The 19,131-nt window shown below is 37.5% G+C and overlaps 2 protein-coding genes across 4 annotated transcripts in view; one reads left to right on the top strand and one right to left on the bottom strand.

Moving 5' to 3' along the window:
• Window positions 1–8,159, top strand: part of LOC121305321 (ankyrin repeat and death domain-containing protein 1B-like) — a 24,649-nt gene extending 16,490 nt beyond the window's left edge. The window contains exons 10-15 of the mRNA XM_041236934.1: window positions 1,848–1,946; window positions 2,237–2,335; window positions 3,216–3,311; window positions 4,426–4,627; window positions 6,260–6,391; window positions 7,506–8,159. Coding sequence (XP_041092868.1) covers window positions 1,848–1,946; window positions 2,237–2,335; window positions 3,216–3,311; window positions 4,426–4,627; window positions 6,260–6,391; window positions 7,506–7,561 — 684 coding nt within the window. The 3' untranslated portion in view covers window positions 7,562–8,159. The remainder of the gene's footprint in view (window positions 1–1,847; window positions 1,947–2,236; window positions 2,336–3,215; window positions 3,312–4,425; window positions 4,628–6,259; window positions 6,392–7,505) is intronic.
• LOC121305303 (centrosomal protein POC5-like) lies at window positions 8,160–19,131 on the bottom strand. Of its 3 annotated transcripts, none has more exons than XM_041236916.1 (13): window positions 19,026–19,131; window positions 18,585–18,685; window positions 17,839–17,986; window positions 16,136–16,237; window positions 15,414–15,619; window positions 14,956–15,132; window positions 14,334–14,438; window positions 12,862–13,041; window positions 11,797–11,959; window positions 11,161–11,300; window positions 10,399–10,503; window positions 9,827–10,006; window positions 8,160–9,039 (listed from the first exon to the last, which is right to left on the bottom strand). In XM_041236916.1, exons 2-13 carry the CDS (start codon window positions 18,669–18,671, stop codon window positions 8,914–8,916), a joined length of 1,719 nt encoding a protein of 572 aa, XP_041092850.1. In that variant the 5' UTR covers window positions 18,672–18,685; window positions 19,026–19,131; the 3' UTR covers window positions 8,160–8,913. The 3 variants fall into 3 exon arrangements, with proteins under 3 accessions (XP_041092850.1, XP_041092840.1, XP_041092858.1); XM_041236906.1 differs by having other exon boundaries at window positions 18,585–18,671; XM_041236924.1 differs by having other exon boundaries at window positions 11,812–11,959; window positions 18,585–18,671.

Genomic DNA, 19,131 nt, shown 5'->3' with positions numbered 1-19,131 from the left:
ACATAAGAAAGTTTACAAACGAGAGGAGGCCATTCGGCCCATCTTGCTCGTTTTGGTTGTTAGTAGCTTATTTGTCTGATGTACAGGGATTTGTATTGGAATGTCATCTCTCCAACTTGTAAGTCAGTGTAGAACAGTTCCTATTTTAACATTTCAACTGACCATTGATGTTCCGATCAGGAAAATTAACTTACATCCATTTACCTGTTCAAGTGTTGCAGAACCCCCTTTTTATTCATACATAACAGGTAAACCAACTAGGAACATTTCTTTTTCTGTAACTTTTACTTGGGAATGTTCACCAGAAACCTAGCATTGCTGCAGAAGATTTGTTTTTCTCTGTAGGCGAACACTTCTGAGTCAGTGTTGAGAAATGCATCACCCAGTTCACTTCTGAGTCAGTGTTGAGGAATGCATCGCCCAGTTCACTCCTGAGTCAGTGTTGAGGAATGCATCGCCCAGTTCACTCCTGAGTCAGTGTTGAGAATGCATCACCCAGTTCACTCCTGAGTCAGTGCTGAGAATGCATTGCCCAGTTCACTCCTGAGTCAGTGTTGAGAATGCATCGCCCAGTTCACTCTGAGTCAGTGTTGAGGAATGCATCGTCCAGTTCACTCCTGAGTCAGTGTTGAGAATGCATCACCCAGTTCACTCCTGAGTCAGTGCTGAGAATGCATCGCCCAGTTCACTCCTGAGTCAGTGTTGAGGAATGCATCGTCCAGTTCACTCCTGAGTCAGTGTTGAGGAATGCATCGCCCAGTTCACTCTGAGTCAGTGTTGAGAATGCATCGCCCAGTTCACTCTGAGTCAGTGTTGAGAATGCATCGCCCAGTTCACTCCTGAGTCAGTGTTGAGGAATGCATCACCCAGTTCACTCTGAGTCAGTGTTGAGGAATGCATCGCCCAGTTCACTCTGAGTCAGTGTTGAGGAATGCATCGTCCAGTTCACTCCTGAGTCAGTGTTGAGGAATGCATCGCCCAGTTCACTCTGAGTCAGTGTTGAGGAATGCATCGCCCAGTTCACTCTGAGTCAGTGTTGAGGAATGCATCGCCCAGTTCACTCTGAGTCAGTGTTGAGAATGCATCGCCCAGTTCACTCTGAGTCAGTGTTGAGGAATGCATCGCCCAGTTCACTCTGAGTCAGTGTTGAGGAATGCATCACCCAGTTCACTCTGAGTCAGTGTTGAGAATGCATCGCCCAGTTCACTCTGAGTCAGTGTTGAGGAATGCATCGCCCATTTCACTCTGAGTCAGTGTTGAGGAATGCATCGTCCAGTTCACTCCTGAGTCAGTGTTGAGGAATGCATCGCCCAGTTCACTCTGAGTCAGTGTTGAGAATGCATCGCCCAGTTCACTCTGAGTCAGTGTTGAGGAATGCATCGTCCAGTTCACTCTGAGTCAGTGTTGAGGAATGCATCACCCAGTTCACTCATGATCAATGATGTTTGATTATAAATTTCAAAAGATGAGTGGACGGAATGAGACACAGCAAAGCTAACATACTACATTTCTTGTAAAATATGCAGGGAGTTCTGTAACACTTTAAATCCACTTTGATATTTTGCATTTCTTCAGCAATTGTTTTCCAATCACAAGCCGTGCCAATAATAACATGTTATTTGAAGAAACTTTTGATCAGGCCAATACTGTGAACGAATAATGATAGTTAGGATAGATTATGTCATCTTATATTAAAAGACTAACATTTAGTTGTTAGGTTTATTTTTTATAATGGAGGATTCTCCCAAGTTTAACAAATAAATAGGCCTGCATTCTGATCTCCAGGGCAGTGGGGGGTGGAGTATAATTTTACTCACTTTAATTCTTCTGTCTCATTTCCTTTCCAGCAAAAATTGGCACCGATTCACTTGGCAGTTGCCAATTGCCACATCCCTGCCATACACACCTTCATAGATTCTGGCTGTGATATTAATATTACTGATAGGGTAAGTATTAGTGAGATCAGGACAAAAGCTGCTTATTGCCAAAATTGGTAAGACATCAGCCTTTGAGCTGGCTTCAAAGACCATAATATCAATAATCTTACACTGCCTTACCTAATCAGATATCAAATTAGATTAATAGGTTCTGTGAAACCAGCTGTTTGAATATAGTATTCTAATGCAATAAATGACATAGTTGCTGGTTTATTCCTTATTTTATACTTACAATCCAATTGCTTTTTTATAATGATTATAAAAACAAAAATGCATAAAAATGAACTTTGTTTTCTCAGAGGAATCAAACTGCTCTGCACATTGCTGCAGAGCTTGGGAAAGCAGACATTGTGGAAATGATACTGAAAGCTGGTGCAGATCTTTCTATCCAAGACAAGGTAGCTATACTGGGGGGGGGGGCAGCTGGGGGTTTAGTCTGGACGGTTGTGAGATCACCCTGGAAGAATTAAATGAAGACCAACACGACATTATTCACAGAAGACAGCATTTGTTTGTGATCCTGTATGGTTAAATGTCCTTCCCACTTATTACGCTTTGCACCTGATAAATCTAAACTGGTACACACAGCAAAATAATTCTTCAGCTTCAATTACCGTTTGCACTGTCTCTAATTCGATAATTCATTACTGCACAAAGGGTAGCAGACGGCTAGAAAAATAGGAAAAGTGGAATTGAATTGCAGGTTTTTTATAACAGATGTTTTTTTGGAGAGAGGGGGGTTGTTTTTGGAACCACCTTCATTATTGGAATGTCTAGAGGTAATTATAACTAATAATATTTAAGACCAGCCATTTTATATAGTCAGTTATACTTTTTACATTTGTTACACTGACAATTTTACTGGGTAAGCACCGATTTCACATTTTTTCCCTCCTTCAAGCACCTTTGATCAGACATCACATTTTTCACATACGAGTTACTGGCATTGTATTCATCAGCATGAGATTTCTTGAGATATCATGTTATTTTTTTCAGTCACCTGTAAATGAATGGCTGGTTTAAAGCCTGATTCATAGCTAAGAATAGCACACAGTTCTGTTACAAGTTTGGCAGTTTCCTTAGAATATTCTACGCAACAGTAAAAAATGACTAACTTACAAAACAAGTTTTTTTTTTTTTTTTAATCGTTTTAACAGAGTTGTTGTTTTTGAATTGGTCTTGGGCTGTTTATTTTCTTCCAGCACAGCACTCTTTAAAGAGCTCATGACAGCAGTTTGGCCCAGCTTGGTCTGATTTTTCTCACTTTGGTTTTCATAGCAAGGTAAGACTGCATTGGCTGTGGCAGGAAGAGGAAACTACGTGAATATTGTTGACATGATCATCAAAGCAGAAAGATACTTTAAATGGAAGAAGGTAAATCAACTTTAAAAGGACAAAAGGACCTTTTTATTTTATTGTGTAACATGTTCCCATGTGTTGCTACAACTGTTTATGTAAGGTGTGTGTATTGTTTTTTTTTTTTTTTTGGGGGGGGGGGGGGGGGGGGGGGGGGGGGGGTTGCATTCCCTGCCTCAAAATGGCTTCCCATGTACCTGCATGGACCTCTCAGAGCTACATTTCCCATCATCCTCCTGCTCACATATGTAACTGAGATGGATTTACCAGTGAGCAGGAGGATGATGGGATATGTAGTTCTGAGAGGTCCATGTGGGTACATGAGAAGTGGTCAAAATGTAAAAACAAATGAAAATAATACACACACTTTACGTAAACAGTTGTAGCAGCACATGGGAACATGTAACACAATAAAATAAAAAAGGTCCTTATGTAACCTTTAAAGCCTTGTCTTAAAGTTCTGTTGTTACCCATTCTAGCAAATACAGAGATGGCTTTAAAGTTCTAACGTTAGTAGGCCACTTTGAAATGCTGCTATGAAAGAAAATCAATGACAGCAGAAACATGGCTGTAATGGACTGCAAGACTATACACCCCTGTAGCTGCAATCGATATGTTTGACTGTATTGACTGCTCAATATGGTCACTATTGGTCTCCGAGGGTTCCATCCATCATCTAGATAATATTAAAATCAGCAGAATTAACATTTTCACATGGATCACAAGTCATCAGATTACATTCTTTCAAACTGGTTAGGAATCCTTCATTGTGGTTAGTACTGCTGACTGATTTTTAACAACCCTGTAATTCAGCCTGTATAACTTATTAAAAATGAAGGAGCCTTCAGAGCAGAATTTATCGTCAGCGGCTGAAATCTTTTCTTAATGCTACTGCTCTGTTACTTTTCTCTGTGAATAAGTTTCACTGTCAAGTGTATGAAAATAATGGCACTTTAATGAGCAAGATGACTCATATGGGATTTTGTGTTGGTCTTCAGCACTTTGGAAAGATCAGTCAATGTGCCTTAATTTGATAAGCGTTTCGTTCCACATAACTTAATCTGAATCTAAACTGGGCGCCGTTTGTCAAAATGATACAGCAGAAAATAACTAGATTTGAATATCCTTCCAGGCAAATGCAGAGTCTAATGAAACCCTTCAAAATGAGTCGCTGCTGACATTTAAACTAGACCACAGGACAGAGAACAAGCAGATGCGCAGTGTGGCCTGGGACCTGGCCTTCAACCAATTCAAGCCTCAAGACTGGAAGAGACTGGCACACAACTGGCAGTTTACAGACTCGCAGATCACAGCAATCGAGGAACAGTGGACAGGTGGGATCTGCAGTATCCAGCACACTGCCAAAAATATTATTGAACACTTATATTTGAGCATTAAAAGAAACATCACTTATATTTGGATAAAATTCAAAAGATGTGATAGAAAAATGACAAACTGTTTTAGAGCAGGTGCAGTGAGTTTTTATTGTATTGACATTACGAAGATGCTGCAAAATGATCTGTCTATCTTGGATAGGTGTTGTGACTCTTGGTCTCCCAGTTCATAGCCTGTCATTGACAGAGTGTGTCTGGTTATATCGTCTTGTCACCCAAGATGGCGAGTCACAGTATGCTGCCTTCCAACATGTCGATTGCACAAAGATGCTGCTCTCTTGACAGATGTGGCATATTGGTTTTTTGCTGTGATTTTTTTTTATTGCTTTTATTCAAGCTTGCAATTCAACAGCTGACATCACTCCATATCCAGTGACCAATCAACTGTGTCACTAATTGGGCGAGTAAGTGCATGTGCTTCACTCATAGTCACTCAAGTCATGGCCAAGGATGAATGATCGGGTGATTAAAAAGAAACCAAAAACATGTAGTCAATGTCCATCATTTATATACCTTATTTTTGTCAGAAAATAAATTGTTATAATAGTGATACGTTTCTTTTGATGCTCGGTATACACTATGACTTTATAGGAAATTACTTTAAAATGGGTTCTGTTCCCTTTCCTTTGCTTTTCATTCCAGGACACTTGAACACCTATAGACATGTTATTTTCTCAGGTTGGCTCCCTGGTTGCCATAGTAATGTAGTTTTGTTTCATACGTTACTGAAATCAAAAGTATATCAGTAGTGCATTGTAACATAATCTACTGGAACTGAGCAGTCTGATTGGTTAGAAAGGTTGTGATGGTGTATGATTATGGGTGGAAAATGCTTACATTAGTTCAAGGAGGCAGTTAAGTTCAACAAAATTTTCCCCAGTAACCCATCCTGCAGTGGGCTATGTATCACAACTTAAATTAGAATTTACCTCAGACAAATTACTGGGCCAGTAAATGGGTTTGAACCCATTGTTACTGGAAATTTAACAAAGCATTCTGCAGTTTCACTGCTGATGGCAGTGTTGTTGTATATCTTGGACTCCCAGCTCCCACTCGAAGGATGCCGCCGTGATGACACGTGCATGCCAAGCACACCCAAGGGACTAAGCCCTGATGTTAGCACAGCATACAGCAATTCTGCTGCAGGTACAACATATGCAGTACAGGTCTCTTGCAAGTTCTTCCCACTGTGATGATAACACATCCTCCATCTGGAACAGCATGTTTGATACCAGTGCCTTGCTTTAATATGAAAATTAAAGGAAGATATACACAGCGGTTTTGACTGTGTTGCTAAGAATTTGCAGAACAAGCTATAAGGTGACCCTCTGTCTAGGTTAAAACTGTAAGAAACAGTACTGTAAGTCAAGCTGATAAACATTTCAGGGCCATATTACTGATGTTTATACATTTTTGTGTAAATAGAAACTACAAGGATGCAAAAAAACAAAAGGAATGAAAAGATTGCCCTTTTGCTTCTGACTATGGGGTAATAGAAGAACTTTTCCTCCTACTGTGTTAGTAATGTGAAGCTTTGCTAGCTTGAGTAATGAGACAATGTCTTCTTTTTAGGTCCAAAGAGTTACCACGAACACGGAAACAGGATGCTGCTTATCTGGTTACATGGAGCCTTGGCTGCAAATGAAAACCCTGGGAAAGTTTTATATGAAAGTCTGATATCAATAGGATGTAAAAGCATGGCTGGTGAGTCTCATTCCAGAATTACTCTTACTGAAAAGTTAGAAAAATACCACTGGCATATCATTTTAATACCAACATATTGCAATTAAATCATGCACCATCTCTGTGGACCTCTCTCTCTCTCAAAGGATATCAGGGATGCCCTAACTGAACTGAGAATTTGTTTTATCAATAGGTAGTAATACAGGAAACCCTTTGGTGGAAAATGAATGCCAGTAAAAGGTGCAGCGCTGTCACTGAAGTCCTTTGTTTTTACACAGACACAGACCATATAGCACTGGCCGTGTCAATGTGAGCATCCCTGCATTCCCTCGCTAGCATGCCCTGACTGGATGTGGGTGCAGAAGTGAAACCTTAATTTTATTATGTGCAAGTCAAAAAACCAACAACTGCTATAAACATCACATAGAAAGGTGTTTTCAGAAAGAAGACATCCACTTAGAAGTAAAAATAACAGTTTATTGGTTGCGAAAGATATGGCTGATGGCATATGAACAATTGGCAAACAGTTATGCCCAACATGAACATGATAACCGACAGATACATAATACGTTCACATTACAATTTGGCCCATGGCCTTATCCATTGGAGCTCGTTAGTGGCCCCTATGCTGGCCAAGCTGAGATTAATGCAATACAGTGATTAAGAATGGCTCGGCAAGCGGGCAGGACAAGTGGCACTTGGGGCTACCTTCCCCCTAGACAAGGCACACTGCAGGGTGGAGGAGGACCAAACAAAGAAATGATAGGGGTTTGTGGGCAGAGATACCTAGTCAGCTGGTCAAACTGGTAACATGTGAGATTGATGGGTGGAGTCTCCTTTCGAAAACACAAGTTTCCAATTCTGCAAATGCCTGACCATATAGGCTGGAAAATAATGTTTTACAGCTCCTGTCTCACACTTCCAGATCACTAGGTGCTGTTACATCATCACTGAATGGGTTTCCTGTGTTGTAGTACAAGTCTTTATTTAAAAAAATAAATAAATAAACAAAAACCTTGTTATACTGTCATCCCTCACTCTAGTGCCAGTTTGGCCTGTCCCATTCCTGGAATTATAACTAAGGAGCACTGTATATAATAACCTGCTTTGATATTTCTATTTATTTTTGTTCCAGAGAAAACCAGAATTGACACAAGTGGTAATAATTCAAAGAAATGCACAGTTTCTTGATGTGCCTCTGAAGAAGCTTAAAGACCATGCAGAAGACTGCCTTTTTTTTAAAAGCAGTATTAAGTTTTATAATTGAAAGCAAAAGAAATAAGCAGAGCTGTAGCTCCTGGAGCTGCCCAGGACCTGCTGTCACACTGAGGCTTTTGAAGATATTTCTGCCACCCCACCTTTGAATGTAAAAAAGGAAGCTAAACTGCAAATAGGTAATTCTGTAAATATTTAACTGTGCAGCCGCAAAGGGAAATTCACTTATTTTATGCAGTTTTCTAAGTCGCTGTGACTTTTACTACTCGATACTTTTCTTGGCTCGTCATGTTATGCCTGTAAATTGCACACTTTTTTTTTTTTAAATCATCAGAAAAATAAATTACGTCATTATAATAAAATCATATATTATTGGATATATTGATTAGGACTAAGGGACACAGCTGGAAAGAAGGTCAGGGGCTAGCTAGGATCCTTTAAGACTGCTGGGATAAATAAGATACTAAAAAACAAACCTAATGGTGCCTCTTGTTCATAACTTATGTTCTTATTTTTTAAATTATAATGACTACAGTAGTAATTAAATAAACATTTTCCATTCTAGCCTCAATGATATATATTTTATTTTTTAGTACAATCAATGTGTTTAAAATATATAGGGAACAAAACAAACAAACAAAAAAAAAGAGTTAGGAGCCTATTACCGGTAGTACCTTGTGAAAGGTGTAGAGCTAGAATGCGATTGAGCTTTGCATAGAAGACAGTCCATATGGTTAAAGCTTGATGGAGATCATGTCAGCAAAATATAAATGGTGATAAACTCTCTTCAAATTATTAATATACCTTTTATAATAATTGTATGTGTGTTTTTAAAGTGAATCGTTTTCCTGACAAACATTAACACACCATTCAAAGGTTATGCAGCTATCCTGTTAAGACACAGTGAATTGGTCTTATCTGGGACTGTACACTGTATCATCTGCACATTATCCACCAGTCATTTTTAAAAAAATGAAAATGGTTTATTACAAAATGTTTCATAATGCAATTATAAACTAACAGGTTTTATGTGCTATTTTAATAATAAATTATAAAAAATATGTACAGTTTAAAATTGCATACAATCAAAGCATACACATAAGAAAAAATGTAAACAGTACAAATATAAAATGTAAATCCTGATAATTCACCTGAAAGCAGATTTGTGGCTCGTTGAAAGCAATTTTCAACTGGAAGCTTACAATTTAATGGGAATGAAGCGTGATTTACACATCGCACCAGGCCTTTTCTCCCAAAAACACACACACACACGCATTCACAGGTCAGCGTTCTTGGAGTATACAGGAGTTTCAGGACTGCTAATGTGTTCATTCAACGACTTTTATTGATTGGATTTGATGACTTCTTCCACTGTGTCCTGAAACTCTCCCAGCGCTGGAGGATGGCTGTCCAGATCGGGGAAATTTTGCAGCAGTTGCTTGGCCAACAGTTCGCTAAAACATTAAAACTGTATTACGAATTTTAGAATCTACTATGCGGAATTATGAGTGAAGCATCACTACATTTTTCAGGAATAGTTCAGGAATTTTTCTTAACCCTATCCCTTAGGGTTATTACCAAGAACAGTCATTCAACAGCCCTGCAATTCTCAACCAGTTAACCTGTGAGGTACACTTTATGAGAATCAAAAGTAATAAAAAGAAATACTTCAAAACATCCCACAGATGCCACATTTTAATGCTGTGAACTTCACAATGGAATATTAACCATTAGGCGTTAGAACAGGGAGCAAGACAGTCACTCTGCATGTTAATAAGTGTACACATTTACATTAACACATTGCATGAAGCGTATCTGTATTTAGGAATCTCTGTGAATGTGTTCATTCGGAAAATATGCAGCAAATAATCTCGAATAATTCCTTTCAAATGTGGGACTCAAAGCATTAGCAAGATGGTAAATATTGTGATGGTTCCTGGCCCAAGTGAGATAATATAAAGGCTTGACTTACTATACAACACCTATTACCTTTATTAATACAATCTCTATTACCTTTATTAATACAATCCCTCTCTCTCTCATCTACTCCAGTACTTACATTTATACCTAGTTTCCTCACAACACAAAGCAAATGCAGAGTCAGAACTATTCTATTTCGTCTCATGTGCTGTATGTTTGTTATATTAACCACAATTACAGTACATCTTACGCTTCTAAATAGATCAGTCAATGAAGTGAGATTTGTGAATGTCAGAATGTAATTTTATTTGTCAATAATACCTGTGTAACTGGATGATGCCGTTCCACAACAACTGAACTCATTGGTGGGGCCACACCCATTACATTGAGATTGCCCGCGATCCTGCTGCTCTTCGGTCCTAGGTCTGATCGGCCTGTGATCCGAGCGGTTATAGTCTTCTCTGCTCTCTGCTGTGCTGCGGTCACAACCCGGGTGACGGACTGCAGAAAGATGCAAAAACATTCAGCCAAGCTGGACCAGATCAACTGATAACATTTGCAATTAACACCAAGTACTTGGTTCAATTCCATCCCTCACTAAAAAACTCTGAGCTGTTAATCAACAATTTACTCATAAATTAAACTGCATTTACCATTAAAGTAAAAGTCTGCAAGATTCATAACTAGTGGCATATATTGACAACATTGAATGAAATACTGATGCATACTGTACCCCCCCCCCAGTTTTTCTCATGTAAATCAAAACTAGTAAAAGTTATCTTTTCACTTAAATTGAGTATTTATCATACTCCACAAAATCAATGAAAGCAATTAAATGTATAATGAAACAAACTTTTTAAAAATGAGTAAGAAACAGATTTCAGTATGAATACCAGTTTGTGGGTTGATGGTTTTGTGGTGCCATCGACTGTGGTAGTGGCCGAGATGTCTTCTGCTGTTCTAGCTGGTGCGCTAACAGATCCAAAATGGGATGTGAACTGGAAATAAACAGATATTTTGAGAAGTGGAAATAAATCACAAACAAGGGTTTCCACCCTGCTGTGTGACTGTAAATGTAGTGAAAACATAATACTGATACAGTGACCCCTTTTGTCATTTGCTCAGGTATTTTTTTACAGTTTTACTTTACAACAGTAATTCTATCATATATAGTTAACGGGATGTTAACATCCATGTACAAATGGTAGGCCTAAATAGAAAATCGAATTTTAAAAATATGAATAGTAAAAGTAGTGATTCGATCATGTATATAATTATGTATATAGTTTTTGTATACAAATGATAAGTTTGAGGTTGTCTTAATGCTATTAGTTGACACTCTCAATAACTTTGAAGAAGGATGTTATCAGGAATTACGAGATTAGCAGTTTTCTAGACAGACATGCAAAAATGTAAGCATGACCTATGTAGACATTTAAAGACAAGCAGCCAGGCATTCCCAAACAGTGTACAGGTAGGCATGTGTGAACAGGAGCCTCAACTAGATCACTGCTCGCTATATTCCACTTAAATCCACAAAAAAAATGCTTAAAAAGACATTCTATGGTTAAAAAAAAAAAAGACACACACACACAATCCCCACAAAGCACATTCATTTAATTGAAAACAAGCTGCCACTTCCCTGACACACATACCATCTGCTCTGTGTCACTAGGTGCTGCTGTTGCAGGGGCAGATTCAAAGTGAACAGGGCTGAAGCTGGCTGAGGTTGCTGCTGGCTGTTGAAAATTAACCGATATGCTGGAGCCAGGCTCTTCCCTTCGGGAGGGATGCTCTGAATTCATACACATAAAAACATCAAGAGGTGAATCCCTTAAAGAACAGGGAAACTGTTGTGTAAAACGTTGAATACAATCTCAAATCTGATGCAGTTTCACATCAAGGTATATCAGAGGCTTCAAAACATTTTCTTCCCACATTAGCACAAACAATACTTTTATTTTCACTTTGACTCAGGTGAAGTCTATTTTTCTGTATATTTATATCATGTGTTAGTTTTTATGGGACCACAAAATAAAAATGTGTTAGCAAATATAAAAAAATCCTGCCCTGTGAGGTCACACAGCCATCCGTTTATACTTCAGGTTATTTAAGTCCAAGAATCTTTGAGATTAATTTATTTTTTCTAGAAAATGTTTTGATCACCATGGCGACTTTGGGGTTATTTAAGATAAATATGACAGAAAAATGCTATACACATTGTTATTATGGACTCTTGACAATACATGCATCTAAACAATGCGAGTGTGTACCACTTAATGATTACTAACCATGCTCCAGCCTACCCTCTCTTCCGTTAAACATGGTCATCGCCTCCATATTCAGGGCACACACCCCACGCATAAATGCTTTCTTCATTGATTCTTCATATCGTTCCCTTTCAGAATGTAACTGCTGGATCTCGCATCTGGCTTTTTCAAGTGCTTCAGAAAGCTGACATTGTGAGGGTTAAAACAAACAAATAAATATTGAATACACAAGAAAATCACAACCATTACAACCTTCATTTCTACCATTATGCATTTATTTTTAAATGGATTTGTACTCGCCACATGGATGGCTTGTACCTGCATCATTGATTTATTTTTTTTTCCTTTTCAGTTTATTTTATTACCTTATCTATTTTTTCTACCTGCTATCCACACTGATGTAGCTCCCCTATTGCTTTTCTATTTCTAATTAAAATATTCTGTTATCTCTGCACTAAAAATGCACTTCTTTATTTGTAACGTTCCTTTTGTTTTGAAAAACTGTGTGCATTTATAATGTTCAATGCCCCAGAGCAGCTCATCTTTACCAGCCTCTGCTGAAAAAGTGACTAGACTAAATGTAGATATTTAATAGATATTTTACTACAACAGTTTTTCTAGGTTTCACTTATAACTCAATTTACAGGTAGTTTTTATACTTAAATCTGCTTGTAGAAATCAGATCACATGTAAAAAGTTATAAAGAAAAAAAAAGGATTTAATGATCTTCACTTTATTTATTTTAAAGGTGAACACTGGAAACAATCCTGTAATTTAGACTTCAGTTTCCACGGCTAGTATTTTAGCTGATAAAATCGAACTATTTGAGCTTCTTCCCAAGTGGATACATTCACTTCACTCATTCTCCAAAAAAAAAAAAAAAAAAAGAAAGCCCAGGATGACTCAAATACACATTTTTGGGAGTTTTAAACCTAGGCAACACAAAACATCCAGTCCTCATTTGCAACCACTAGGCTTCACTGTTGTGCTGGTTTAAAAATGCAACTGTGTTGATCACTTAAGCAATTTATTAAAAAAATAAAATAAAATCAGAGCTTGTTCATGTAAAAGAAAGGTATAACTTACTTCTTCAATTTTACGTTCATAATCAGTGGATAACTGGAGACAGACCTCCTCGGCCCTAGCTTGACATGCCCGCTCCACCCTTTCTCTCCATTTCACTTCAATGACAGAGTGCCAAGCCACCCACACCTTCTTCATTAGCATTTGCTTGTAGTGCCGATCAGCTAGGCCATTTGAATATGCCTTAAAACAGAGAGCAAACGGACAGTTTACAAACTGCAAAGGACTGGGCATTCTGTGGATATTCGATGCAAAGAGCAGTAAACAACAGCAATCTGGTTAATGGGGTCAATCAGATTCTGAGTTTTTTTTAATTTTACCAAGTATCAATTAAAAAAAAAAAAAAAACCTTTGGGAAAAAAAAAAAAAAAAAAAAAAAAAAAAACAAAAAAAAAAAAAACAAAAAAAAAAAAAAAAAAAAAAAAAAAAAAAACCTTTGGGATGCCTTGGTTGAAACTGGTATGACTGTACAATACCTCTTTCAACAAGTTAAGTACTTTATAAGGTGCCCCTTATACTACGGAACAGGTTACAAGGCGGTACAGTCATGGCTCCCATTTGCCCCATAATGCCATTACACTAACACTAGAGTTTTCGTTATAAGGCGGAACACAAATAGCACAGTGTCATAACCCTTTGTGGTCCATTTATTCAGCGCCTGTCAGATGCATTAGGTCCAATTTATTTTCACAAGTGCAGTTTATTTTACACACTTTTTAAAAGTAACTTTATTCAAAGTAAAACAGGTTTAAAAGGCACTGCATATCAACAAGACACTCAGTACTGCATCTCCAGCCCCACTCCACCCCTTATTCGCTGTATTTATCACATACCTCTTCATAGTCGTGCATACTGATAAATCACTCGTTTTATCATCAAACTCCTCAATAATGTGATCCAAGTCATTATTTTATTACTATAACATCTCAAAAAGTTTGCCAAATGTCTGTGATATTCTTTGAGCACTGGATGCGGAAGCAGCTATGTTGTTTGTTTATGTCCTTGTTATGTCCGAGGTGCAGGGATTATCTATATTGTTCAGATGCGCCCCCCTTTTTTTTTCAACTTGTCTCAGCTCCTATCGGTCTCACTCGACCATTGAAAGGTTTTCTCTGCTTTTTACGGAGAAAAAATTACTAGAGACCTGTGCTTGACATCTTTTTGATGATGTCGGACAGGGTCCAACATCGGACCAGAAAGGGAAAATTGTAATGTCGGACCAGGTCCGACATATGACCACAAAGGGTTAACTATGGCTTCCAACTACATTGTTATAAAGGGGGAGCACTGTACGTTGTCACAGCTTATTTTGTTCTGTGCACTGTGTACTGGGTCAGCTCATTAATATTAAAAGACACACAATGAAATACAGAACCTGTCAGTTGTCTCAGTCCTCTTTGAATAGCAGCCTGCAAACCCCGCCATTGCAAGGTCAAAAGGTCACTGTCATCAACTCATTCCCTGTCAGCTCCTACCTCCTCCCTAGCCTCGCATTGCTTGCTTCTCCAATGAGAGAAAGTTCGCATTAGCTCCTGCTTTTCCCTCAGTCGTTCCATTCCATGCATAAGATTAGAGATCACCTGAAATGGTACAATTGTAAGGGAAGACATTTCCTTGGAGTCGACAATGTATTTGACAAGTTTATTCAACTAACTGTACAATTAGGAGTATATACAAATAAATTAAAGTTGGGAAATAATCCTAGTTAAATTACATTACAGGTATATTGACAGACAGTTATTTTAATACAGAACACATTCTACAGAATTGCAATAAAACTGTTAGCCAGATAGCAGACACGATTAATAAATCTGCACACTAAGGCAATATTCCTAATTCCTAAGTCTGTTTGCACAATTGAGGGAAAAAATACCTCTTGGTATGCTTGAAACACTGTAACATTAAAATTTTTAACAGGTTTAAAACTAAAGTAAATGCTTTGTGGGTACAGCCCATACGATTAAACCCATCCTGATTGTAAAGTACCTACAAAAAAAATGCAAACATTTCAAAGATACAATGAATGCCTTCTCCCATATTTGTCCATGTTGGTACTGATAATTAAGACAATGGTCTTGTATTATTTGTAGCTGATACCTCATCTTTTCTCTGGTTCGAGATCTCATACGTATGTAGCAGCTCCTTTAAATCGTCCATATCGTTGGTTAAACGAGCCACATGGGCGGCATGCTTTTCTTTTTCGTTCTTCATTTGCAGTCTGTGTTGTTCAATGACAGCCAGTTTCCATTTTCTTAGCTCAGTTATAACATTTGTCTGAAATACAGCAATAAATCATGTTACTCAACAGGCTTTAGAAAACACTATAATACTTTTATCCAGAATTTGTTTTGTTCACATGTCCTTTGAGGCTAAATAAATGTTTTCCTCAGCTGTGGTAATATGTTCAATATGAGCAATACCCATCATCCAATTTGAACACATGTACAGGTATTACTGTATTTTGGTCAGCAGTACTGTACATGTCACAGGGAATTCCATTGGATCAATCATATTTACAGTAATTGACAAAAACCTAAACCAACTGAAGAACCCACCTTTAGTTGGTTGCTCCAGGTATCCAGTGAGTGTTCCATTTTGTTCATGTTCTCTTCAGGAATAAACAGTTCCATAATCACATTGTAATCAGAGGTACTAGGTAAGATGCTTACTGATGAGGTCTTTACAGAATGAGCAGGTGAATGAAGATTAGAGCCAGATTCCACATCAGACTCAACAGGAGTCCTTAATAGCACCCCTTGACCTACAACACAGCAATTATACTTTAGTCCTCATGTGCTCCTATAATACTAACACAAATTAGAAGTACAGTAATACAAGTACTTTATCCCTCTCCATAAATACCTTTGCATCTCATTATTCTTATGGAAGCATGTGCATGTGGGTAAACTACTTGTTCACTTGAAAACAGTGCAAATAACTACTGTTGGCAGTGTATATTGGTTGCATTAGTGAGATAATTTAACAGAGGTTTGATAATTTTTAACTACAGGTGGTGGATTTAATCCATTATAGCAGGATGGTTCAGATATTAAAAGGTCATTGGAAGCAAACTGGGACTGTAAACATGTGGCATTGACAGTCTTTGTATGGAGATGGCTGTTATGCAAGGTTTCACTATAGGTTGTTTTTGTTAGTATCAGAACACATTACAATGGTTTTATTTCTTAAACAAAAACGGGCACATGAAATCTGCTCCCAAACTTTTATTTAGCTGTTTATTCAGAATGGTAAGCTGTGAATTTCTAAAACTGTTTACCTTCCATTCTTTCCATGGCAGCTGCAGGTCTCCCTTCAGTTGTAACTCTTGATGTTCCTAACTGTCTATCTGAAGGTAATTCATGCCTGCTTTTGTCTTGTTCTGATAATACAAGTAACACACATTTTAATATTTAACAAAAAAGGGACGAAACTATTGGTCACATGCCAGCTGTCAATTACCAATCAGGTCACTGTAAAATAGGTTTTAGGTATGCACACTATTATTATTATTATTATTATTATTATTATTATCTACTACTCACTGCTTCTGACTAATGCATAAAGAGCCGTTTCTTCTTTCTCTGGCCAAACAAAGTAGTAAAAAATAAACACGGTTGCCTTCGATAGCAGATAGTGATTTTCTTTATTGCCACTGATGAAACATTAATATATTTGTCGTTATTTAGTTTATAAGGTTTATGTTGCAAGTTGTAAATTATCTTTTTTTTTTTTTTTTTTTTTTTTTTTTTTTACAAAACTGACTATTACAAATATTTTCACAAAATCAAAAAGAAATAGACTTTAATCATATTAATTTTAGCCAGTGCACATGAATTTGAAATATCTAATAGAACAGTCCATGACGTGTTGATCACAATAGAATATAGCAACAATGCACAGCAACCTCATTGTTTGGTGATGTATGAACAAAATAGAATGATAAGACAACATTTGACTCATCACAATTGGAGTCATTTACAAGCAACAGTGCTAGATGGACACAATGTGTGTGTACCTAAATTCAACGGTACTGTTGAGCGTTGACTCAACAAAAACATGACTATTGTCACAACACTTCCGGGTATTTAGGAACGATTCGTTGCATTCCTAAACTAAACAGTAAAATTGAAAATGAGTGATTCTGCATATTAAATATAATGCATTACTTCGTAATATATTTATTTAGGTTACATTGTCATTTGTTGTGTCTTACTTCTTATACAATAATACATAATTCAAATAAATCACGTGTGTATATTACCAATTACCGTTTGGAAATCGGACAACGGTCTTAGTGTCTACATTTAACCCCATTCATAATTTCTATATAGCCGTTTGATCGTAGTTGTCGCCACCTTTCTGTTGAGCAGCTCACCAGCTCTGAGAGTCGGTGAGTTCGTTGAGTCAGCGTTGAGCCAACGCTGCGCGTCACTAGCTCTCAACGGTGAGTTTAGGAACGATTTTAAGAGTTGTTGCTTCTCAGCGTTGAATTTAGGAACGCAGCCAATGTGCACAGGTAGACTGTTAAATATAACTTGACCCACATGTGAATCTGCAAAGTAAGCAAGTGTCCATTTATTTATTTTATTTATTTAACCAGGTGATTTACCCATTGAGACCGAGGCCTTATTTACAAGGGGGGTCCTGGAAAACAATAAAGACAATTACAAGTACAAACACAATAAAAACATGGTTCAAAACTTAACCAGCAGCATACAGACATCAAAGAACATAATAAATAAGACATATCTACTTATTAATATGGACTAAATGAAAAGGAAATGTTATTTAAACTTCTTGTAAAAAAATAAAAACCTGCCAGTCAAGTCTCTCCTAAGGCTGAATGGCCTTATATGAAAATCAGCTTATCTCTTGGTTAAAGTTTGGTTTAACAAGCTACACAACTGTACTTGTGTGCTGGGATACACACCCCATGCAAGATAATGGTTTAACTCCTTAAAATAATGCAATAAAAGCTACCTGCCGAATTCTGCAAGAGAACATCATCCATTAAGCTTGAGATTCTCCCATCTGCTGTCAGTTGTGAAGCACTCAGAGCCTGCCTCTGGGTACCAAGTTCAAACTTTGGAGTTACTACAGCATATCGATGCAGCTCTTCATATTCTCCCTGTGAACAAGCCAAGGAACAGGACAAGCTTACAGACACACTTAGAAAACACATGGAACAAATAAATGAGGCAGACTGCAACAATTGTATTTATCAATACCATGAAAAAAGGGAATAAACAAATCTGCATCTACAAGATATTTTCTGAATGACATTCATATAAAAACTAATAAAAGGAGTTCAATCTCTGCTGGAAACGCATGATTCAGCCCATGTGTTAGAAATGAATTACATTGGTGGCTAGTGAAACATGTGGCCCTGATGGGGTCGCCAAGCAGAACAAGTGATGGAACTGTGATTGGAAATGTAACTAACAGTGGCTGACCCACAGAGGAGTACATATTTACTTAATTCCCAACCCTGGGTGCTTCCTTTATTTGACATATGTGGGCTGGTAATGGAACTGTTGTTGCTAAATTATGGTTATGATTTTACATACTATTTACGGAAGCAATGGAAACCAGTAAAGCTGATGTTTGAGTGGGTGTGGAAGCATGAGCAGCAAGTGACAGCAGTGAAAGTTAAACCGTGTCTATCTAAAGAAAATCTAGATTTCATTTCTGTTCCTTGTAGATGTTACTGATGAGATGTAGCCTACCTGCAGTTCTGATGAGACTGAACTACCCCGATCTGAATCTCTGGGCAACACTGGACTCGTACTAGCTCCTTCTTCATCTGAGGACATCTGTTCAAAAATATCTGTTTATTAATCAATGTTATTTACTATTTATATATTGCAAGTCACTCTTTAAAGAAATACCATGCTTACTGTAGTTACAGTGTTCTGCTGCATTCGCTCTTAGCCAGGTCTACAGTTACACAACATTTAAGTAATTGAAAATACCAGTATATAATAATTGCAGAGTTCTGTAAAAGAAAAACAAACTAATTCAAAGTACAGTAATAAGACAGAAAGCAGCCCTCAAGCACAGTACGATAATAACGAGGCTACAATGACAATGAGATATTTCTGCATTACATTTTGCACACAATTATAAACCGCAAGCTTTAATTACACACACACACTGATTTTAAATACCTTTACATCCGATATTTTTTAAATACGTTATGCTTTTTCTTTGAGTAAATTCCTTCCCAGAACCTAATGCAAACTTCGACTTCAGCTTCTGACAGTTTCAAACCGA

Source organism: Polyodon spathula, chromosome 2 (genome assembly GCF_017654505.1).
Source record: "Polyodon spathula isolate WHYD16114869_AA chromosome 2, ASM1765450v1, whole genome shotgun sequence".
In the NCBI taxonomy this organism is placed as follows: domain Eukaryota; kingdom Metazoa; phylum Chordata; class Actinopteri; order Acipenseriformes; family Polyodontidae; genus Polyodon; species Polyodon spathula.
Note: the sequence above shows the minus strand (reverse complement) of the source record. Positions and strands in the feature narration are given on the sequence as shown.

Coding starts and splice junctions, on each gene's coding strand:
- LOC121305303 (XM_041236916.1), bottom strand. CDS start 18,671: ATGTCCTCAGATGAAGAAGGAGCTAGTACGAGTCCAGTGTTGCCCAGA. Junction 14,439..14,955: donor CGAACCAGAGAAAAGATGAG/GTATCAGCTACA, acceptor GTACCATTTCAG/GTGATCTCTAATCTTATGCA. Junction 10,007..10,398: donor AACCATCAACCCACAAACTG/GTATTCATACTG, acceptor ATCTTTCTGCAG/TCCGTCACCCGGGTTGTGAC.